At 42.7% G+C, this 24,847-nt stretch overlaps 1 protein-coding gene across 7 annotated transcripts in view; it reads right to left on the bottom strand.

Moving 5' to 3' along the window:
* MYO9A (myosin IXA) overlaps positions 1-24,847 on the bottom strand; it is a 394,408-nt gene that overhangs the window by 53,260 nt on the left and 316,301 nt on the right. For all 7 annotated transcript variants that reach the window (XM_090030154.1, XM_090030158.1, XM_090030161.1 and 4 more), the window contains 4 exons: positions 16,407-16,482; positions 10,599-10,742; positions 9,082-9,121; positions 5,579-5,701 (listed from right to left, as the gene is read on the bottom strand). In XM_090030154.1, coding sequence (XP_089886280.1) covers positions 5,579-5,701; positions 9,082-9,121; positions 10,599-10,742; positions 16,407-16,482 — 383 coding nt within the window. The remainder of the gene's footprint in view (positions 1-5,578; positions 5,702-9,081; positions 9,122-10,598; positions 10,743-16,406; positions 16,483-24,847) is intronic.

Here is a 24,847-nt window from a genome sequence, read left to right as displayed (position 1 = left end):
CCATTTTTTGTAGAATGTTCCAATAAATATATAAAAAACCCCTAAATCCTCCCCAACCCAAAGTTGTTTCCCACAGAGTTCTGACAATGCCCCCCGGTTTTGCTTCATCTGTTAGAAAAATGTTATAAATTGGCTGCAGAGTCTAAAAAAAAAAATCATTGTGGTGGTAGAAGTGCAAATGGGTGATTTGGATGCTTTTTCCTAAATTAGTTCTGCAAATTTTACATACTATAAGCACCCAACAGCTCAGCAGATGTTTCTAGATCAGAAACTTTTTAAAGCTGGTATATTTTAGACCATTTTTTCCCTCTGCTCAGATGGAAAGCTGTGAATGCAGGGATGCTAGGATCCTCTAGCTTCCTGTTTCCTCTAGTGCTCATAACCGTGCTGTTCTACATGGCTACCCTAGGAACCACCAGTGTTATCCTGTGATTCAGAGGTGGATATATTTTCCTCTGTGCTTGGGTTGAAGAGGACTTCAATTTTATCTAGATCAGGACTGGTTAATGTACGATCTGTGGGCTGCATCCAGTCCTTGGACCCATTCCATCCAGTTGGTCAGGCTACCACAGTGGTCACCAACCAGTAGACTGCGATCCACCGGTAGATCTTGGAGCCTCTTGAAGTCAGTCTGAGGCTGGGGTGGGGGGTGTTGAGTGCCTGCATGTATGTGTGCATGCACCCCAGCCCAGCAGGTCAGTTCATGGGGGAGTGAAGGAGCAGGTGCTAGATCGCAGCCCTCGCAGTGAGGGACAGGGCTGCAGAGGCAGGAGCAGTGGTAAGTTGAGTGAGGCCCTCCCACCCAGCCGGGGCCCCACTCAACTTACCACTGCTCCTCCCTCTGCCTCAGTCTACGCCCCCCTTCCCTTCCCACAGATTTATCTGCTGGGCAGGGGCGGGTGGGGGAGTTGCAGCAGTGCATGGTAGATCTTGGGTTGCTTTTAAATGCCAAAGGCAATCTCCTACTTAAAAAGGTTGAGACCACTGGGCTACCAGAAGTTGGGGGGCAGGGTTAGGGACACAGCCTGTTGCAGAATTCAGGGCTCTTGGTCCCCAGTGGACATGGCCACTGATGGCAGGGGGGTGAGTAAAAACTGTGCAGATACGGCCCACCAAGACCCCTATCACTATAACCACTACAGCGTTGCTGGCCCCACGGATTCAGCCTGGGAGGAGATCCTGTGGTTGGGATCCAGCCCAGAACCTGGGAGTTTGACACCACCGATCAAGATGATCTAGACTCATTTTTTTTTTTGGAGGCACAGCTTCCTGGCACTCATGTTCTGGCAGAAGTACAACAAGACTCCGTCTCAGTAATGCTGCCACTGACAGAACCAGTGTTTTCTGTGTAAAATTTATAACCCCTGTGTGTCAGGTGGAAAGAACTGGCTGTTCATGTGAAAATTCAATATCCACAAGGCTCTGCTTGCATTGTTTTTATAGTGTTTCATGCTTGTTGCAAATTGGAACAATTATATTAAAATGCTCTCATCTTTTAATTTTGAATTTACTTAAATTCATGAATGAGTGAAAGAATTCATAGTGGCATTGTTTATAGTCACTCCCAACACTCAACAAGCATTTTGCTTTCTGTTGAATTCCTTCTCCACATCTTTCATCTGCCCTTTGTCTATTTGGACTGCAAGGCTCACTGAAATAGTGGACATGTCTTTACGAGACAATACAAAGCAATATACTTCAAAGTAAGTTAATTATGAATATAGCCTTATTCTACTAATTCTGATCTTTCAGATGCTCTAAAAAAGATAGTCTTCTGTATATTTATTTATGCTATGATTATTATTATAGGAATAATATGCATTAAGCGGTGGGTTTTGGGGGGGTCAGGGGGGAAGGTTTGCAATGGAAAGGACACAACTTGTGGAATTCCTTCAAAGACCAAGACTTCTGCAATGCATCAAAGGTCATCCTGCATCTTGGGAGCTATATGCAACTATGTGGCTCTGTCTTTTAAAATATTTCTTAGAAACAAACAAAAAAACATGTTTAGATTTGACTCAGAACTAGCATAGCATACTGGCTGACTTCCTTTTCTCTTCTGGTTCTCATCCTAGAAAAATGCAGGGTTGTATAACCCCCATGTTATTTAGCAGTCACAAGAGAGAAATATTTTCTCACGCGAGTAGTTTAGTGCAAACCTGCAGGAAAGCCTTTTATCAAGGGCACTGCACAAAAATCATGTTGTACTAAACTGGGCCATGAGAACACACATCTACTGTATGTCATGATAGAGCGTGCTTTGTGGCTGGTACCCAAACAGCCAGCTTCACAGCTGCTCCGCCTTTCACGGATTTCAGAAATGCTGAAAACTGATTGCAATCTTTTGGATCTTGAAGTCAAAAGCAGATCAGCACACATGCAATCAATAAGCAGGGGACGAAGCTACAAGGAAGGCTGCTATTGGTCTGAGCTGGCTCAAATAAATTTTGAGTCATGGTCATTATCATAGGTAAGAGCAGCAATAACTTCTTTGTATAAAAATAAATAAAATTAAGCAGAAGAGTAGATGTGTAATGAAATAATCTGAAGAAAATAACCGCATGTTTTTCTTCCTTTTAATTCTGTTCAATGATAATTTCATGTTACAATATCAATGAAGCTGTCATTTCCTGCCCAGTGTAACGCTGGTATGATTCTGCTCCTTCTACTATGTAGTGTATATTCTTCTTTACTTAGAACGATCAATAAAAGGATACTGAAGTGAGTAAGAGGTCAACTTTTTTCCAAGCAGAGTGCACATGGAAACAGGATACAGAGTTTAGTTCACAGTCAATGGAGCACTTCAAGGATTCCTGGTAACTAAGCATTTGACTTCAGGTAGAAAATTACTGCTTTATCAGTGACAGAAACTTGGCTGCATCTCCTCTTTGGAAGTGTCAGCAGGAACAGGAGAATGCCATTGTGATCCTACATACCGTGCTCACTACCACCAATTTACAGAGCTGTTTATTACCAGACGTGGTTTGTCTCTCCCATTCTTTTTTCTTGGAAAATAATTTAAATCTACTTCTTACACAAAAGAACACTGTGGGTAATAAATCTGAGCATGCAAGTCAACTGCAGCTTGCCTCTGCAACATTTCCTCCTTCTCCGAGATGGGAATGGTAAAGCCACTGACTACAGTCATGTTTCATATAACCAGAACCACAGCTGTTGTTTTGGGGTTTGCTTTTTTTTTTTTTTTAAATCAATTAAACTCATCCAAGTAATGTGCGTGTGGAAAAAATGTTTCTACATTTTAACTAATTCCCAGGGAAATGTGCTTGGAATCATCTGGAATGAGAGAATGGTCTTTCTACAACCTGAACTTTCTGAAATGCCTTTCTCAGACACTATCAACATACTTGTACAGCTGTGTTGTGACTCAGCAATGGCAATTTCCAAGTCTGTAGCCACACTGACGAAACTAAATTTTTAGCTACGGTTACTCATAATGGCAAGTTTGCTGGTGCGGAGCAGTGACAGCACAACAGACACTGCCACTGATTTCCTTTCAGAATTCATGGCTATTTCTGGAGCTAATGCAGAAGTGTTTGGCTTTTTTTGGCTTCAACAAGGAACTGCATTCTTAACACCGGCATGAAAAGAAATTGAATTTGAGATACAAATAGTGGAAGCAATTACACTTTAAAACACTGCTTTATTCAGAAGCTTTTACTGATAGATGCCACAGAGAAACTATGACAAAGGGACTTGTTGTCCATATCAGGTAGCGAGCAACATAAATAAAAACAGGTGCTTGATCTGCATATGTCATTACACTGACTGCATACGCAAATCGGTACCTGAAGACGAACAACCAGTTAAACGTTAACAAGACACTTGGATGCACATTTACCAGATGGGCTGTACTTCATTCTTAACAAAAAAAAAAAAAAAAAAATCAGCTTTCCACTTTTCAGAGGGCTGACCCATGTTCCAGAGCTGCTTTGATTAAGACATTAACCACACCTTATTCGATCTCTGGACACATGTCTCCCTTTGCTGCTGCTCAGAAAACCTGCACGGCTTGCCAATCTTCTCAACAATCTGCACTAAACACTGCTCTCCATTGCCCTTCTTACCACAGCCTAATGGATAGGGGGCTGCTATCACTTTCTAAAAGGGCTGCTTATCCTCTTATCTATTGTGATCCTAAACATCCTCACCCATGAGACGGCCAAAACCAAAGGCCTCTGGAATGCAATAAGAGTCACCTCTTTTCTCTTGCTGAATTTTGGCAGTTGTCAGCTTCTCCCCAGCAAGGTGACATTTTCCTACACACCACTGTTCGCATTTTTCAGTGGAGCCATACACAAGCAATGTCTCACCCTGGGTGGCAGCGGAGACCATCACTGTCCCTGCACCCCTTCTATACCAGCACTCGGGGCTGGTGCCCTGCTCACCCACCCCTAGTGATGCTACTGTTTCTCAGAAAAAAATGCAATAAGAAAGGTGGTAGGACTATAGTATAACCCAAGTCCTGTCTGTGTTTAAGTGGCATTGAGGGACGTGGAAGTGGCAAAGAGATACCCCTTAAAATATTCCAGAGACTGGAAAAGGCAGGGGTTAGTTTATTTCTCCATCAATGTAAGTGTTCTCTACAGTATCTGTCCTATTGCTTTGTCCACTCCGTTTTTATGATCCCCTGAATAACAATTCTCCATTATTTTCCTTGAAAGATTGAGTCTAAAATCTCACTGTGCAGAAGATCTTCCTGATAGGCTGCTTCAATCTTCCATTTCATAGAAACAAAGGGACAACAAGGATCACACCTAGTCCAACCCCCTTGCCCAGATGCAGAATATGCCCTAGAAGAGAAGTCTTTTCTTAAAAACCTCCAAGGAAGGGGATTCCACAAGTCATGTACACAATTTGTTCCACTGAATTCTTGTTCATTGGAAGTTTTTTTCCTGAAAGCTCATCTAAACCTGCTTTGTTACAATTTAAACCCAATGCAATGTGTCCTGCCTTCTGTGGCTAGAGACCAAAGTTATTCTCAGTCTTCTTTGTAGCAGTCTTCTGAATACTTGGAAACTATCAAGGTAGTCTCTTAACCTCCTTATCTTCAGGGAATCCAGTTTCCCTGTACTGTTCTTAAAATGCAGTGCCTCAAACCTGGCCATAGTACTCCAGCTCAGTCCTAGCCATCTGAGAGAAGAGTGGTACTGGGACCGAGGTATGCAAGACATGTCTCGCACCCAGTGCTTCTATTAATGCAACCTGAAATTGCATTCATTTTTGTATGATAGCATCAAGCTGCTGACTCGTGTTGAATCTGTGATCCACCATAACTCCCCCAGTCCTTCTTTGCAGTTCTTTTCTATACCGCCTCAAAAATTCCTGTCTCAATCAGTAGTTACAGCCTACAAAGCACATATTAACTATTACATTCCCACCAAGTCACAGCCTGCCCAAACTACATTTAGTAGCTTTCATGTTCTGCCACAAATCAGAGGAGAGGAATTTTGTGCCCAGGAGTGCCATTCTTTGCACCATGAGATGCTTGGCTTGCACATGCCCAAGAACAGGTCTCATCTCTCACAGGCTCCCCCACATTTGGAACATTTTAGATTACCTGAAACTGTGCACTGATGCTGGGGGGTTTCTTCTTCTTATGGAGATGGAGAAGAGACTTTGTAATGCGATCATGCAGGGTCAGGTTGGTTAGGTGCTTCAGAGATTTCACATCCAATAAGTGCTGCAGAATACAAAGTAGGAGTGTGTTTATTTGCTTGCATTTCAGATAAAAATGACTAGCCAGGTTTGTCCATTATGGTCTCCCTTGCTATCCCCACTTCTCTTGTTCTTTACCCCTTGGGGTAACTGCCCTAATTCAATATCCCCTGGGAAAAACAACGGAACAATTCACAGCACAGCTGGATATTTTTATTAGTATCTTTATTATGGTATCCAGAAGCCCAGTTCTGCTGGATACTACACACACACAGATGAAATGCCTGCTCCTTTGAGTTTACAATCTGGATTTGAGCAGGACAAAACCAGTTTGTGCAGAGCATAAGGGAAGGGGGAGGGGAGTGACAATAATAGGAGTATATGGCTTAAGAGATTACTTTCAGCATGTGCAGTTCACAAGCTTAAATACACATGCAAGTTTTAAACTACAGGACATCATCCTTGGTGCTCAAAGCTAACAAACAGCTTGACAGTTTAGCTTTAATGTGCTTTGTGCTTATACCAAGAGGAAAGCATTATTAAAAATTAAGAATGATGACAAGTATAGTTCAGTATCTAATTCAAAGCACAAAATATCAGTAAGTAATGTTCTAATAGCAAAAAAATAACTTAATGATGTAGCTCAGAAACAGCCAGTGTCCCCAGCCTCCCAAAATGTACCCTGTGGATATCTGCCATTGTTGTGAGAGATGTGGGTGTGAAGAATGCATATTACAGCTTGATCCATTCCATTTAGATCACACTTTCTTTTCCCATTGGCATCTATACTGCACTCTGATCTGATGCCATGCTGAGATTATACATTATAATGGAAACAGCCAATAAAGATAGACATTACAACTGTACTGGTTCAGATTAATCCACTCAAGACTGTTCAACTCTGACTACTTAAGTACCCAGGCTGCCCTACTAGAATACACATGCTTGTGCTCCCAGGAAGTTGCTAATGGGATCCTTAACTGGGTGAAGTTTGGGTATTCCCACATATCAGTACACAGCTGGCTTGCATTTACAAACTAAAATTTGAACACCACAAGGAGTTTGATCATTTGCCAGTTATTTTAACTGAGTGTTAACAACAATGGTTAATTAGAACCACTGCAAAACTTATCACATGCATGCAGAAAATGAGCTCCTGGAAGTAATTAGCAAGCCTTGAGGTTTCATTCGGGTAGGAAACTGTTGATGGAAAACATGCGCTTTGCAGCAGTAGCAAAGTGTTTGATTTAGGTCATGGCTTTGACTCAGATAACATGTGTGAGAGTGTTAGGGGAAAGAAACTCACAAGCAGTGTTCTGAGTTGCTCAAAACGCCTACATAAAAACATCAGTGGGAATTTGAGTCGATTTGGTTTAATGAGAAGAAAAAGAAGATGATCAGTTCATCTAGTGCAACCCACTGACATATGAAATGCCCTCGCCAGATACTTAATGGATACTTCATTTCACCCCATTTGTTAACCATTGTTCCTATAAATATCTCTGGGTAAAAACATATGTTGCCACACTAAGCGGATGAGCTGTGGCAAAAAAGTCCCATCACCGCTGATCTCCTTTAGTGGATGAAACATGTCTCCCGTTGCTCTGGGCAGGGGTCTGATACAAGACAACGGGCAATGTGTTTCCCCTTGCCCAGTGATTCCTCATATCCTTCACTGCCCTGTGCCCTCTGTGTCTCCTTGCCAGGGGACCCATGCTTCACATGAAGGCAGAGGTTGGGGTGGATCCTGGCAAGGAATCGTGGGGCAGTGCATGTCCTGGGGAATTCCTAGCAGCTTTGCTTGCATGCTGGGACCCATGCAGAAGCATGGGGCACTGGGAATTCTCTGGATCCTGTACCACCCTGTGCCTCCTTTAATGGTGGAACAAATGCAACATCCAGTGATCTCAGTGCAATTTGTCCTTTTAAAAAAAATAAAATAAAAAAGACAAAGTAACTGGAGGTGGTTCCATTCTTTTTTCCAGAGGAAAAGCTACTTTATTTTTTATTCATTGCTAATAAAAGCACAAATAAGGATTGCATCTTTATCAAAATATTGTTCTTTATGGTATACACCCTCTATAGTACTCCATGTTTATATTTTGCTGTTTATTTTTAATTAAACATAATTCTTATCGTAACGGACATAGCAAAAATTATCACATGCTGACTACCAGGGCAGCATCAGTAAATGATTATAAAAAGCCATAAGTGTGTTAGGTGGCAGACAATGGCTCTCATCTTATATCTTTGGGCACCAAAACCCAGCCAAAACTGAAGGCAATAGCAGCAGTGTTACACAGGTATCTTACCCAGAATGAGAGCTACAAATCAAATGTAGTGCTGTAGGACTGTAATTAAAATGGAATTAACCGATCACAAAGATTTTTCCTATGAGAGGAAACCTGCACTGTGCAGGTAAAACAGCCTACTCTGGACAGCAAATCCTAATGACTCTCCGATGGTCTGTGAGCATTTCTCTTCCAGCTTATTCAGATTTATCCAAAGAGGGCCCAGCAAACATGGAGGCAGAGATACAGCAAACTCATTTAGCATGGTGGGGAGGGGAGAGGGAGAAGGGTACGTTGGCCATGGTATGCCTGGGGTAGGAGGAGGAATAGCGAAGGAAAGAGTGATCTTACCTGCCCAGGATCTCTGCATAGGGAACACAAGTGCTACTCCTAGAGAGCCCATGCAGCAGTAGCAGAGAGTAAGAGGGTCTCACACAGCAACTCCATGCTGTGGGCTCCCTTGGAGTTGTACCAAATTCGCTACTGGATGTAGGGTAGTGAAAAAAACTCCCCAGGGAGAGTGAAGCACCATTCTACTTGCTCCCCCCTCCACCCTGATGAATAATTGTGGGGTGCAGGGGGCTCTTATGGCCAGGTAGTGGCAGTGCAGGGCTGCCCCTGCTCTGGTAAAGACTCCCAGGGTAGTTGTGAGAAATCTGGCAGCCCTCCATAGGCGCCCTGCTGGCTCCACCCTAGTTACACTACTGCATGGATGCCCTTCTCCCCCAGCTGTAGGGGCCAGACCTTGTCTTTGCTGAATTTAAAATGGAGATTAAACAAAATATTGTGTAGCATCTGTGGTTGAAGGGCCCCACTGCCTAGGCAGTTCTCTTCCAGGATGAGTGAGTGCTGGTGTCACTTTATTATAAGTCTGCTAAGTCTCGTCTGCGTGATGCAAAAAACCCCCTGAACCCATCAGGCTGGAGCCAATTTAAATAGCTCTCAAATTGTGGTTGCAGCTTGGCGAACCACATTTTAGAAATGAACAAATAACTTTGAACTGGTCCCCTTTCAAACTATCGTTACGTATTATATGCAAGTTAACATTTAACCAAAGTAACTGCTTCCTTTCAAGCTTGAGGAAACAGAAAGATAAGTACTGCTGTTCTCTCACCTTTGGAAGACTGAGTTTAGCTTTGAAGTTCTTGTTTCGCCTAAGGAGACAACAAAAAGTCATATTAATACAGGCATAAAGCTACAGAAATGCATTTATGTATCTATTCCAGAGCTTTCGTATTAACCCTCTAATGGGAGATCTCAGCTTCTGTCATGAGGAAGCCCAGTGTCTTTGGCATTACTGGCGATAGTCAGCGTGACCTGGTGTGAAAGATTTGAAGCTATTTGAGATAAAAATATATGTAAGAGGTATAAAAATATTTTTAGCAGAATGGATACAGGGGTGGATCCAGTGGTGCAGATGTACCCCTGCTCTTTCAGTCAACCATACTGCAGTAGAAGCAGCTGAAGCAAGTAAGACTTCCCCCACGCTCCCTCCTTGCTCAGTGGTACTTCTCCCCTGACCACTGTTATTGCAGACACATGGAAGAAAACCAGCCTGCTGCCACTGCTGTTGTCTAGCTGAGCGTGGCTCCATGTGCAGCCTGGCTTCAGCAAGGCAGCAGCAGCCTTGAAGCCCCCTGGTTCAGCAGGGAACAGTGGCAGCAGTGAGCAGAGGAGGGAAAGGAGTATGCCACTGAGTACAGAGGGGAAGGGGTAGGGAAGATTCTTACCTGCTTGAATGGCCTTAAAAAAGTCCCTTATTTCTGCTCCTGTGATGAGAGCTGCCCACCCTGGTGTGGGAAGGGAGAGACACTGGGAGCCAGGGTGCAGTCATCCCTGCAGCACAGGGTGCTGCTCTCACACCCTCGCTTTCCAAAAGCCTGGATCCACCCATAAGGCTACATAACAGTAAATGACACAATCCCTTTAAACCCTCCATAGCAATGTTTTTCTATATATAACCTGTATAATAAATGAGATTACTCTCCTTTCTGCATATCATTTGTGTGCATGTGAAATGAAGTACAAAAGGTAAGGAATTCCAATTAAATTGGGTTGACATAGCAAACTGTGGGGTAGCTGGTCCTTTGTGCAAAATGGGGAGAAAGGAACAGAAATTTCCCCTCCAAATTATCACATCATGCTCCATAACTCGCATCTAGGCTATTCTGGCATCTTCAGAAACCTATGATGCAGATACACTATGAATTGCCAATGTTGGTTAAAATATGACCACCTACACCTCTCAAACTGAAGCAAAATACTCCATAGCTCGTTGGAGTGACTCAGTCAAAGGAAGTCTCAATGTCATTTTCCTCTAGTGCCACTATCACTGTCACATCTTTGATTAGCCTATTTATTATGAATGTAGATCCATTTCTCCAGCAAAAAAAAGGAGGAAAGAAATACTAGCCAGCAAGCCCTGAATGATACGAAATGGAGCATGTCATGGTCCTAATAAACACCTGAGCCTCTTTGATAAAGATTTGGCATGTCCAAGTCCACTTGGAACTTGAATTTGTTGGATTAGTAGCAGATTCCCTTACTCTTGCAGCTCATATTTTTGTTATGACCTTTGAAGTGCAGTACACCTTACAGATTGAAACCAAGATCCACTCCTTTTATACTAACATGAGAATCCCATGGGCCCTCTCCAGTAGCTTGCTGTTGGTTGAATTAACAAATATCCCATCTTTGTCTAGGAAGGAACTAGGACTGGAGAGTCTGCCCTGTCGGATCGCCATCCTGGCATTCCAGCCAACTCCATAGGCATCACTGAAATGAGAAAGAGATGAGTCGCAACATGCACTTCTAAAACATAGTTATCACTTGGTTCCTTAAGAAAACAAAGCTAGTTGTTGAATATCATTAAAAAGTTCTGAATTGAAAAGTTATGCAATTTCTTAAATGAGAAGACAACTGACATTTCTCCTTGTCACTAGTCATTCACTTCTGCACAATAAGTTCATAATGCCAGGCCTCAAACAGAGACACAACATCTGTTAAGCCAGATTTTAAATTGAGATCGATAGATAGATCGATCAATCTCACTATCATTGGCCGATCAGGACTACAATAACCTCTCATTTACAGGATGATACACTTCATCAGCTGTTGAAGTTAAGGGGTATCCAAAAATATACACGTTTAAAACTCTGCCTACTTCGCTGTACCCTAGAGAACAATATCGTTTAACATCTTGTATGGCAGACAAAATTGGTGTTTAGTCAAACATTCCCCGTTTCATATAGCCATGTAGTAGGGAAGATGAAGGGAAAGGAAAGAGGACAGAAGATACTGTGGGAAAAGGAGATGCTATAAATGGAAGAGCCCAATACCTAAAGGACTGATGCACTACAAAGAAAATGTCTGATAAAATGAGCAAACAGAAATGACAGATCCAACTCTTCCTGCTCTGTTACATAGCAGTGTGCTTTGATATCAAGAAAATGATAAACTCAGCTATGTATGGTCCCAATTGAAGGAATGGAGAAAGATGAATTAAATTTCCTTTTGGAGGAAGAAGAAATTTTGATACAACACTCTCTAGAGATGAATGAAGAATACCACATCTGTAGGTAATTTTTCCCACAGGAACTGGGCAACGGTATGGGGGCAGGAGAAGATGTGAGAAGGGGAGGAAGAGAGAGAGAAAGGCTAGATGAGCCCGAAGAATGTGACAGAGGGGAAACAGGGCCTGAAGTGTGCAGAAGCACTGAATGGATACACACAGAGACAAAAATGAGTGGACACTCAGAGAAGTACATCTGGTAGTTGTAAGTAGACCCGACTCAAAAGGATCACCTCCAGAACCAACGCTCTGTTCACAAATCTTGCAAGAATGGGAATCAAACAAGCTGAAAGAATACCCTAGCAATCAATCAAGTGGAGAGATGGTTTCTATGAGGGGGAATCCTTTAACCTACTGGCTGTAATACATCCTTTCAGTCCCCTGCCTGAGGAAGGGGAGATGGACAAAATCCATACCCTACCAAAAGGGGACGGATCCACAGTGCTGGGTGGGCAGACACCCTCCTAGTTGATAACAATCAGACCACAATTGCAGAACAGGCACCCTCTTTCTTTCCCAGGCCCTTTAAGAGAAGGTCACCATCATATATATATACACAATAACTTTGCAGGCGTGTTCCTTATCTCAGAACAGGAGTGGCATAGTTTCTTATGGAAAAGGCCTTGGCCCCAACAAGACACTGTAATGACTCTGCAGATGAGAGTAATTCATACATATTTAAAAATCACCACCTGAATCTGATGATCAGACACAGAGGATTTGTGGGAGACAGTTAGGAAGGGCTTCTAAAGCTGGGAGCCAAAACAGGCTCATTAGCAGAGTACCTGTTGGAGGGGAGAGCAGAGAATTAGCTGTTATCTCAAGGTAAAGGAGCCCTAAGCAAGACTTACCGAGTCTACCTACCATCCAGAGAAAGAGAATGATACTGGAAACAAAATCCAGGTGTACAAACATGGAACAGCAAACTGTCACTACTTGGCTTTTCCGTCTTTGTTTTACACGGAATCTGCCAACGCTAAATTTCCTACAATCCTACCATCATTATGATAGCTGGTTTTTTACATTCTGGGTTGAAACAGCACATAGTCACAAAGAGAATCTCCATCAAGTTTGCAACAAGGATTTTAAACCAATATTAAAATCAGAAACATTTCCAGGTGACATTAAAAATAGACTCTGTGGTAACTTTAATCCCTCTGGGTGCACGTGCACTGGCAATAGCTCACACACCCGCAACTTGTGTCACTGAGAGGGTTAATCATCTCACAAAGCAAGCCAGGCTGTTGGAAGGGAGACAATGATCCACAGCTGTTGTTATTCACATTTCTTAAACCATTAATGAACATAAAACAGTTTCTGTTGTACTGAAAATACAGCCACCCTGTCAGGCTTGGGTTAGTGATAACATGCTTTTAATTATTTAGTGGCTGCTTTAGGCAGTTTTAAAGGCAGGGCGTCTTTCTCATGCTTTGGTGAAGCCTTTTCCCCTCCAGCTGCCATAATATGCATGTGGAAACCACATAACCACTTTCTTTGGAGGGGAGCTGAGGAGCAAGGATTGATCAGTAATCCCCTCTGCAGCTACTTCCTGCATGATGTCATTGCTTTGCTTAGCTTTCAGAAGGATGCCTCAGACTATACTGCAGGGCTGGATCTATGCCCTGTTATCACCAGCCATATGGTAATAAGATAGCTATAAAAAGGAAACTCCTGGTTTTAATTTAGGTCCAAGAAAATGATTAATGAATAACACACTAAGAATCAGAAGGCCATCACTCTATTAATTTGCAGGGGAGAACTGATTTAAATTGGTACATTTTAGTTACAAAAAAAAAAGCCTTTTATTAATTCGTGTTATACTTTTCTGAGTGTACTTTTCTGGATTCCTGTGTAACGTTATCTTTATTTTTGTAGGTGCAGCTTTCCGTGCAACTTAACATATATGATCAAAATTTCTCTTCAACAGAAACCAAACTGTAATGTCTGAAATTAAAATTGCACGCACGCTCGATCACTACATTTGTGTTTAAACATATAAAATGTTACTGATTTTTCCTTTCTGGAGCATGAGGGAAATAAGACATTTAGGGTTCGGGGGTTTTACCATCTCTAGCAGAATTATAGATTGTACATTGTAAGTCTATACTAATGGTACAATATTAAGAGATGCATGTACTAGTTGTGATAGCTTGATAAGTACATTCTCTATTCACTAACTGTACTAGAATTTGTACAGTGATAAAGCAAGGCTAAGTTCTCATACTCAGGTAGCTTTAAGCACTACAGTTAAGAAATTATTATGGCACAACTGCTGTGGATACAAGAGAGGCTATCACTGGTAATGGAAGATGGCAAGGTACTTACTACCCTTTTACCTTAATCTTCCAGCAGCTTTGACTTTCAGAGAACGTATTTGCTATTTTGGCTTGTTTTAATCCAAATAAACTCAGGAGTGTACTCCATACCAAGAGGCAATAAATAAATACAAGCATTTTTCTTGGTCCCCGGTTACTCCGATGTGGAAATAGAGATTCCACTGCACTTACTGTGAATTTCAAGGAAATACCTTCTATAACAAACCTGAAATTTGTCCTCCAAGATAGTGCTGTCACATTCTGTATTAGGAAGACTCTGGCAAACCACAAAACTTAACTCTGAAGATCTTTAAAAGGGGAATTATAGTCAGAAGAGCGTGCAAAAATGCCACCATCCTACTCAACAGATCTGCTGTATGCGTCAGAACCAGATCTGAAGACTTTTGGAAAATAAGCCATCTCATTTAAGCCTGCGGCGACAAGACAACTGTAGAAACATGAGTTGGAGTCATGGGTAAAGCAACTTCCTTTACAGCTAATTTCTGACTGCAGATTTTTTCTTACCTTTAAAGAAACATTTTGTGATGGACAAAGACTCTAATTAAGTGTAAATCATAACAAAAAATAAATCTTGTGCAGCCAAAGTGAATATAGATATATTGAATGGCAGATATGCGGCTCTTATCTTCACTATCCACAAGCACCACACCACTTACATTAAACGCATTGTAGCTGGAGTTGAACTGGCAGGAAATATAAAGGGATCGAACAAACAAGGACAGTAGAAAGATATTGGCATTTTCTTCCCACAAGGATGGCATTATTTCCAATAACCAAAACAAGGCTTCTCTAGAATATGGCCACTCCGTAAGTATTCAGCTCTACATTACCCAGTCAAGCAGTGTGTGGAAGAGCAGACAATAACTTTGTACGTGTGTTTTTTCTCTCAACCCAGGAGTGGCATAGTGTCTTATGGAGAAGTCCTTGGCCCAAACAAGACAGTACTGACTCCCAGTATGAGCCTAATTCATACACAGTTGAATCCAAGCTGGATAACACCATTTTGTGAAATTATTTTCTTTTTTGGCACTGAGAGTAAGCCAACTCACTTAAGAGCTTGAGAATTTTTAAGTCTTTTTTTCGACAGAACTTCATGGCCTTCCTGACATTAAAAGTATATAGCTACTTCAGCTGTATTGGAAGAATACAAGGAAGGGAAGATATTCTACTTTATCTGGAAATTAGTAAGTACTTGATGAACAAAAGATGATGATAGATGGCTGTCTCTGTCCCAATGAATAAAAGAATGGAACTTTAATAAGCAAAGGCTTTTATCTAGGACATGCTGCGCACATAGACATCAGTCAAAAGGAACAATGGTTTATGGACAACTGTAGAGGAGTATTCTGCACAGGTTGAAAGAAATCTTAACACAGAGCCCAGTGCTAAAAGACCAGATCCTCCTAATCATTATGACTATACTTGGAGAAAACCACAAGGAGTAAAAGTGGCTTTTAGCCACACTGATGCTTCCTCATTTTGGTCTGCCCTGGGGCTATCTGGCCCTCTGGTGAAAATTAAAGGAAATTCATGACTGCTGTACCTTATATTCAGAAACTCCAAGCAACTCTTTCTGCAAGTGAGGACTGATGAAATACTCTGGCCAGGCCTCTTATGCTGAAGATGAGAAGAGAGCGAACAGAGCAGAAAGACTATATCGCCTCAAAGCAGCTTGAAGAGAGGAGGGAAATCAGGACCTATGATTTGTCTTCTAGGGAGGAAGGCTTTGTTTGGCACGAGTCTTAATTCTGAAGATGGATCTGAATAACCCCTCATGAAAGGGGAGCAGGCAGCAAAGCTGCTTCTGACATGCAAACCTGACACTTTAAATGAGCTACATCCTCACTGAATCCTTGCTGGAAAAGGCCAAGTGCTTTACTGAAAGCACATTTCATAATCTCATCGACTAATTGCAGTGATAGAATAGATCCAAGACCCACAACTTACAGAGCAAAGCAGAAGATCATCTGCACTTTACAACAGTTTAAATCATCATCAGACATACACTTACATTAGCAGTCAGTCCCCTGACATTTCTTTAGCAAATGAACCTGTACAGTAGCCAGGAACTTGAAACCAACACCTCAAAACTCTGCAACTCTTTGGATGCTCCACACAAAGCTGTGCATAGGAGCTTTCTGTGTAGTTCATCCCTTTTATATACACAGATTTTTGTTCAAAATAAAATTGTGGGTGAATTCTGACTTCCTGACCTATAACCAAGATATTTTGCAGCTAAATGTTGAAGATGGAAAACCCTGACACCTCCTAACAATATTTTATAGCCTGCTCCTTATAAGTCCTCAAACTCCACCATGTGCAATTACAGAATGCTCCTCAGAAGTTACCATCATTTCAAATTCTTACCATCAAAAAAGATCTAAAGATATCCTCATGCAACAAGAAGAAAGGAAGAAGGGGCTGAATACTGACATAAAAAGTTAAGACTGGAAGAGACATTTACACATTTCAAAGCTAGAAAGAAGTTCCCTCCTTATTTCCTTTACCTACTAATCAGAAGAGCAGACTTACCGGTGAGTCCTTTCATTGATGGTATTAACTCCCTGAAGATCTGAAAGAGGTGTCCTTGGGCTTTTCCTGGTAATACCTGTGGCAGCACAACAATAAAAGTTTTTATATCTGTTTACATTTTTAAATACTTAATTTCAAATATTCTCTGTGGAAGAGAGTGATTAGTGCAAGCAACAGCTTTGTGTTGGCTGCAAATGGGGGAAAAAAAGGAATATGCACTTGTTATGGCACATGCTGGGAATGCAAAATAAGGGGTGCAAGGAGGAGTCATGGCGGCTGAAATCTCAACTGACTACTCACTTATCACATTTTTTGCTAGCATTTTTATTTCCCCAATCTACCTTTTCCTCCCCACCCAGTCCTACACACGTGCAGTGTGTTAGAGAGGTGTTTCCATTGTTAGAAAGCAAGAAGAGGGGGAAACTGTCAATCACTGTCATGATGGGTATAAGTAAAGTACCAGTGCACGTTATTTCCTGTTGGTCAAAAAACTTTAGAGCCATAACACTGGGGGGAGGAAATGATATGTAATGATTAGTAGCTTCCTTAAGAAGCTGAAAATCAGGTGGATATGAGAAAGAGAGAGTTTACCACAACCTATTACGTAAACAGCATTTTTTAACTGGTCACATATCACCACTTTCTCCTCTTCTGGGCAATGAATGCACATAAGCAATACACTGACACGGGGGGGGAGCAGGAGGGAGTCTCATCTCTTGCCAAAACTGAATCCTGACATTAAGACATTTAATATCTTATGTCTGATAAATGCACGAAGAAAGAAACACCTAACAGCACTGCAGATCTGACAGAGGCTTCAGCTGCAGATGCCCAAAAAGAGGATACATTTTGAGTGCAAATACATTTAAAAGGAAGGGGTGGGGGTGGAAAATGTCTTTTCAGACAACAAAATCCAGTTCATAACTCAACCTAAAACAATGCACAGTGCACATTCCACCTACATGTATTGTAAAACAGACTACTGAAAGGCTGGAAAATAAGGGGGAGTCCAGCAGTCTCAGTAAAGACTTCTGCTACTTCAGCCCTGCCATCTCAATGCTTAATGAACACGGCTTACAGTTCTGTCAGTGCTGTGGTATTAGCAGTCCCAAACTAACAGGCTTCCCACATTTTCAAGGCATTCAATAATGGCCCTGAAACTATCAGAAGCTGTGAAAATGAAGGGAGCTAGCCAGTTTGGGGATTGCTAACACCCCAGCATTGACAGCCCTGGATGCTTACCTAAGGAGCATATTTCATATTAAGTTTGGAACAGGTACATACATAGCTTTTTCCAGCCCCAAGGTTTAGGCACTTAAAAGGGAGTAGATACTATTTAGAGACCCTATGACTTGCATATGATTATGAAAACAGCTAAGCAATTCCTTAGCAGTCCTGAAATACTTCCTTTGTGTCAAGTAAAATTTTGGAATTCGCAGTCACCTATCTCTTCTCTTGCACACAAATGGCATTTACACAAGTATATGTTCCTCTGCTATATGGAGTAAAGTGGGAAACCCCAAGAAGTAAGAAAATCTGTCTTGTCTTTTGCGATAAAGTATAGGAGTAAATGCAATGACACTCTCTTTTTTAAAGAAGAAGAGATAATCTAGGGTCAGTGAAATGAATGTTCATAGTTCCTAGCCATTGAATAGATCCTTTCTAAAGGTAAAGCACAGGGAAAAAGAGATATCTTACTCCTGAAAAGAAAGAAGCAAACTTGTAGCTGAAATACCCCATCTGATACCAGTTAAAGAACGACTTTTACTTGGGCTTTGCAAAAGAAAGCACTTAGACGGGGCAAGCCACTAAACCTCATAGATCCTCAGAATCTCGACTATCAAGCAGTTTCCCTGGAGGTGCTTGTTAATGCCTATCAGTATGCCCATGCTACCAGCTTGAGATCAGAAGAACTGGCAACAGCAACTTTGATAGAGGAAATGCAATTACTTCTAATCCATGCAGAGCTGTACCACAGGTGAAGGCCTGTGGCCATCTAAAAACCACACCTTTGTCTTCTCCCATTAGATTCTTCACACAAACACGTAAATAAAAAGGCAAAAGCATCAAAATTTCTTCTTCATGATCCATAGGGACATTTGCACTCATTCTTCTTGAATGCATGTCTGGGAAAAGAATCGTGGCAACCATCTGGACTAGAAAGGGATAGTTCTGAGCTTACAGTGTGCATCCCTCTTGTTTCAATTAACAGTCCTTATGAATATCCTGCTGTTGCTTTTCAACTGTGCTCAGACAAGCTTAAAGGAGTGAAGATGACTTCTGGCCAGAGCTGAAAATATTGAATCCCTTAACAACCTGGCAGTTACCATTTCTCCCCTATCTACTGAAAAGTGTGATGGTGGTTTTTCACTCTGAAGCCAGGGTGGAGGCTGGAAGCCTGGTGGCCCATCTGACAAACAATCATTGTATGCCTAGTAAACAACCATTTCCATCAAGCAAACATCTGAAGGTGTAACGCCTACAGCATGATATCCCTGCTGGCTTTCTTACATGGTCTTCCTTTCGTTTGGATGGCAAGAGCGGGAGAGGAACTGGTAGGCTGGGTAGTGGAAGTCCGCATGTATAAGTCCTGTTTGTGCAGACATCAGTGTCCTTAGCAGGAATGAGATGCTTTGGTATAAAAGTGCTATAAAAGTGAAGGGGAAATAAGATGGATTGGCAGTGTTCCTCGTTCATGTTTTCACAGATGAGCTTTGGGGCAGCCAAAGCAGTTAAGTTTGGGGTGGGGGTATGTGCATGCATCAGAAAGCCGCTTGGTGGTTTTCTCCAAGTATTTCTCCAAGCTTGGGTGTTTATCTGGAAACCACAACAGTGTTCACGAAGAAGATGTACTTGAAAATAAGAACATGAAAATGTTAACTATAAGAAATGAAAAAGACTGTGCCTGAATAGATGCTGTTTTATAGCAGCTGTGGGAAGAATAAATGCTGATCCACCTTTTCTTCATTCCTTTTGGTCAAATCCAGTATGCTGAAGTGGAGGTAATGAAAGGAAACGCTCCTTTTTTGTTGTACTTCCTACTTTCCTATGATTATTTCCAGTCTGGGTTCTGGGTACTGTGACTCAGAGTGAGGTGCTAACTCACATATTCCAGGAGGTTCAGGGCTCCCCCTCTTGCTACATCCCCAGAATCCATAGAGGCACATACAGCCTGCTCATTCGCCTTTTGGGAAGAGACCTCCATTAAACAGAATTGGCCATCTACTTGCAGTGGGACTCTAAAGGGCTAAAGAGCATGGCATGGAAGACAGACTGAACAACACTAGCTGCACCACAAATGTAAGACAGAGTGGTCCTAGCTCTATTCCTCTGGAGTAAGAGTCAAATATGCAGCATTCTCTGGGTCAGCGCTGCCTCTGGCATTGCTCCAGTATATTTTCAGACTCACAAATTCCTACCTATAGGACTCCATCTTGCCTGACCAAGACAGAGTGAAAAGGCCTAAATTATAAGGTAACATGTAGCTAGTATGAGCACACTGAATACAGAGCCAAGAAAACGCATCAGATGGTTTCACAGCAAAACGAGTGGCAAAACAGGAGGAGTGAGGGGACAGTCATGGATTAGTTCTGACGCTGTGTAGAGATGCATAGCAATACAATTTCCTGCTGAGAAACAGATCTCCAATTTTAGAATTCAATACCCAAGTTTTATAAAGCAGACCATGGTGAGGCAATGTCATCTGAAGCCTTCAGCCATGAACGCAGGTTCTTGGGCAGAGCTCTCCTCTGTCTTCTTCATCTATTTTAGGGTCCTTATTTTCTTTTACTTCTGCAGAGGAGGACTGGGAGAGAGCTGCAAGCCTCAAGCATCTATCCCATGCATTTGCATGACAGATGGAGAAGACACAGGAAGTGGGTGGATTGGTGCTTTTATAAATGAACATCATGCACAGCTCCTTTCCTGGATTGCTGGTACATGACTGAATACCATTCTCCCCAGGATATGAGAAAAGCTGATACAATGCCTTTAAAGCATTTATAAAAGCACTTCCAACCCTCACTCCCCCTAGGGAGCTTTACTTTATACTGACCATAGATTCAAACACATTCCTAACATCAAAGGATTTATCAGATTCACTAAGATTTTGCACTGTTCAATGCTAACAAGGACCTAACAATAAAATGACTGCTCAGTAGGGATGACACTGTCTTGAGGCAAATTTCCATCTACTGTGTAGTAGGTTAGGGATGTTACTATGTTTATAATAATGAAGATCCATAGTACATTTTAAATAATTTATTTCTTTCATTAAAGGAATAGCTAATACTTTGGATTTCCACATTCAATACATGTGATAAATGCCTGGGTATTTTTCCATTCACCTATGGGGAAAATCTTAACCTTTTTGTATTTCATCACTTTGATCAGAATTTTTCATAACCTGAAGTGCTCTTTTGAATAATGAGCTTGTGGTATCATCTTATATTTTGTTCTTTTTAGTGACTTGTTTGTCCCATGTCTGCACAGTATGTTAAAATGAGAATAAGATTATCATTCCCAGAAATGCAAAATGCACAGAAGGGGAATATTTTATGAGCTGCAGAAATAACAAGATAAAGCTGTACAAAAAAATGTCATAACTTAATTTTACATCAGCCAGGAAAAGAAGCATTTTTACTCCAGCGTCAATCTAAAGCTATGTTAAAACCTGTATAACCAGTACCCTAGGCAGCATATTAATCTAAAAAAAAGTGTCACTTGCAACTGTAAAAATAAGTATGTATGAGATGAATGCAAGCTGAATTAAAAGCAACTGCTGCAAGAGCTCACTAAAACATTTCTACATGGTACCACTTTCTGGCTCAATATAAGAGGACTAAATACTTTAAAAGAACTCTGAACCTAATAACCCAGTAGCGAAAAGCTGTGGTCTTAATACAGCTGTGTTTCCACTGTAGAGAAAGAGACAAAGGCTTTGGGGAATGAAAGGTAGGTGGGCTTTTAATGTAAAAACTTCTGTTGATTTGCTTGTGGCTTTGACTACAAAAAATGTATTCATCAACTGCATAAACAATTATTCTTTGAGCACAGGCTCAGCGATATGAGTGGGAAGCACATAAGCACTTCCCCATTCATAGGGCTATGCCAGTTGGGAGGCCAACTTATTCTAAGATGAGGTACTAAAACTGAACCTGTTCTCCAACCCTCATTTCCCTGTTTGGGCTCGTTTCTTCTCCCTCAGCTCCATTAGTTTCAGGAGGATGGACTATGTCGTGGGGCACTCCCGCGCCCCACTCCTAAGGAGATGCCCCAGGAAGAGGAGAGGCCTGGAGCAACACAGATGGGGGGTTGCTAGGGCAACCAGGCAGGTCATGTGGCCAGGAGGGGGCAGGGCCAGGCCCTTATAAACAGCTAGGCCAAAGCCTAGGGAGCAGTTCCCTTCTGGCTGCCACAGGAGCAGGAGCTCTGCGGCTCGAGCTGAGTGGCCTGGGTTAGTGGTTGCTACCTTACCACGCTAACCGGCTGCAATGATGCAGGGAACAAGATTGCCCTGACAGAAGGTAGGATTGAGAGCCCTGGCGGGGCTTGGAGGTATTGTTAGGCGTGTGGAGACTTTGTTTATGTTGTAGCCAGATGGCCTGAGTATTACGTTACAGTTTACACCGGAGGACCGGGTGAGGCTGTAGGGGAGCGAGGAGGCCTCAGCGGGGCTCCCCAGCAGTTTGGGGGCTCCGGGTGCCCAGTAGGGGCACAGTGCCGGGGGGGCACAACTGTTGGTGCCGGAGTGGCACGGAGCACGGGGTTGGACCCCGGCCCGTAAGGACGGCACTCTGCCCAGGTGGGTGGCGAGAAAAGACCCAGGAAAGGGTCAAGGGGGGCCAGGCACGGCTACGGCCACCTGAGCCCCAAGCACGGGAGGCGCGCGGCGCAGGGAACGCGGTGCAGGCCCCAGAGAGGGCGAGGCCCGGAGAGGGTGCGGCGCGGGGAGCGCGGTACAGGCCCCCAGAGAGGGCGCGGCCCGGAGAGGGCACAGCACGGGGAGCGCAGTACAGGCCCCCAGAGAGGGCGAGGCCCGGAGAGGGAGAGGGCACAGCAGGCCCCAGAGAGGGCGAGGCCCGGAGAGGGCGCGGCGCGGGGAGCGCGGTGCAGGCCCCAGAGAGGGCGAGGCCCGGAGAGGGCGCGGCGCGGGGAGCGCCAGGCCCCAGAGAGGGCGAGGCCCGGAGAGGGCGCGGCGCGGGGAGCGCGGTGCAGGCCCCAGAGAGGGCGAGGCCCGGAGAGGGCGCGGCGCGGGGAGTGCGGTACAGGCCCCCAGAGAGGGCGAGGCCCGGAGAGGGCGCGGCGCGGGGAGCGCGGTACAGGCCCCGGGGAGGGCGCAGAACAGGAAGGGGACCAGACAACATCCCCCGGGACAGCTGCGAGGCTTGGGGTGTGCTAAAGGGGAGGTTTTGGAGGCACGCATTTGCCCATAACGCTGGGGTGAGAGTACCCCACTTTGGAACGGAGGGGATACCATCAAGGTGCCGTTAGGCGTAAGTAGGCAGCCTCCCATTCTGAACTTTAACAGCAAAGACGTGGCGGGCGAGAAGAGGGTGCCAGACCACCCTAATTGGCACGGCAAGGGGGCGCTCGCGAGCTCACGGCCGCTCGCGGGGCCATCCGTGACAGACTAGTTTACTTAATTGGTTCTTTTCACCTCTAGCTTCTTCATGTATTAAATTCATGTATAAAGAATGCTGGACAATACTCATTCCATCCTTCAGAAAGAGCCTGAACCATCAGAGACTATCTTGAATTCAGAGACTGGTAAACTAGGTCCACGTCAGCAATTTTTTGTTGCTGTGGAATCCTGGGGGAAACATCAACATCAGTTCAAGATTTAAGGGACCAGTGTGAACTGCTTAAAGCATGACTGCAAATGCAACCATGAACTAGCCAAACAGCTAGAACAGTAAGCAATATTATAACCTTAGGAGAATTTAGATTTACCAACTAATCCATTAGTTAAATATCTTTGCAGTTTATACTTGTATTTGCAACTGATGCTCACAGTTCAAAACAAAAAGATGTCTTGAATCAAATAGTCAGTTTTTCAAGAAAGATGATGATGTAACTTCATTGAACTTCTAGGAAATGACAAGTTCAGCCAGTACATCACCAAGAAAGTAGACTCCCATAATACCTGCGGCACATATGGCTCATGGCTTGTAAATGAATGACTGCAGTAAGTTCTAACTCTCAGCAAGTTCTAACTCTAGGTTACCTACATAACAAATAGTTCTGGGAGTTGGCCAATGACAGCATCCACTATATGGTGATATGCAGAAAGACCTGAACGCATATATGACTCACTACCAACTCCTAGCCATTTAGTAAAACTACAGCAATAGCAATGTTAGATCACTTTTCCTAGCCTCCAAGTATGGAACAGCAACAGTTATTACAGTTATCAGCAACAGCTATTACAAAAAGGGAGAAGAATTACAAGTGGTACTTGGCAAAATTGAATTAAAAGCAAAAATATTTTAACATTACTGTGCTTAGCAGTGTTAAGATGATATCTTTTTTGTTTTACGCTGGATATTTTAAAATATTCTCTGCTGTATGAGTCTTTTTTCCCTTCTTTTTAAATAAACCCACAGACAAAATTAAGTTTCTGATACAGATGAACTGACTTAGGAAAAAAAATCAATCCGGATTCCAAGTCTTTTATTTACACTACTAATAAACTACTATGAGCTATGTAATTATCTATAAGTGCCACTTAGACTTAACTTACTTAGGAAATTCAATGGCTGAGTCTCTACCAGATTTTTTTTAAAGCTTGTCAAGGGTGGTAACAATGGAGGAAAATTTGAGGAAAAGTTTAGTATAAGATGATGCCTACAGGAAGAAGAAAACCTTTAACTCTCCCAGTTCTAGGATACTGCAGGAAGCATATGGGAGAGCTTTGTAAGACGAAGCAAATATTTCTGAACCGCTAACATGCAAATGCTGTACTTACCGCACATATTTCTACAATGTGGGGAAAAGCCTTTTGATGTTGCATTTAGGCATCTCCTTATAATAGCTTTAAAATGTGCATTTTAGAAACCAAACTGCCCTTAAGGATTGTTTAAAGCAATGTTCCATGCTCTGTAGATGCTGTTTATGTAACGTGAAGGAGGAATATAAAGGCACAAAACTTAAAATACATCATTTTCATGTTCACCTTCAAGTTTGATCCCTTTTCCCTGAAAGCAACAAGGTAGGTCTGGAAACTGTATTATTTCAGTGTCTTTGTGAAGGGTCTGCAACTGAATGCGGATTTGATTTTTTTTTTAAAGTGCAACAATTACATAGAGGTGTTTAATGAGCAACTAGCATTGTGGCATCTTGCAGGAGGCCCTATACATTGTTATAATGCTGCATCTCCATGCGCTGTTCCTTGTGGCAGGTGATGTTATGTTCCATGCTGCTGAACTCCCTTCTCCTCCCAC

Source organism: Crocodylus siamensis, chromosome 15, assembly GCF_052110815.1.
Source record: "Crocodylus siamensis isolate JL-2025a chromosome 15, ASM5211081v1, whole genome shotgun sequence".
NCBI classification, from domain to species: Eukaryota; Metazoa; Chordata; order Crocodylia; family Crocodylidae; genus Crocodylus; species Crocodylus siamensis.
The sequence above is the reverse complement of the archived record's forward strand: the minus strand, read 5'-3'. Positions and strand labels throughout refer to the sequence as shown.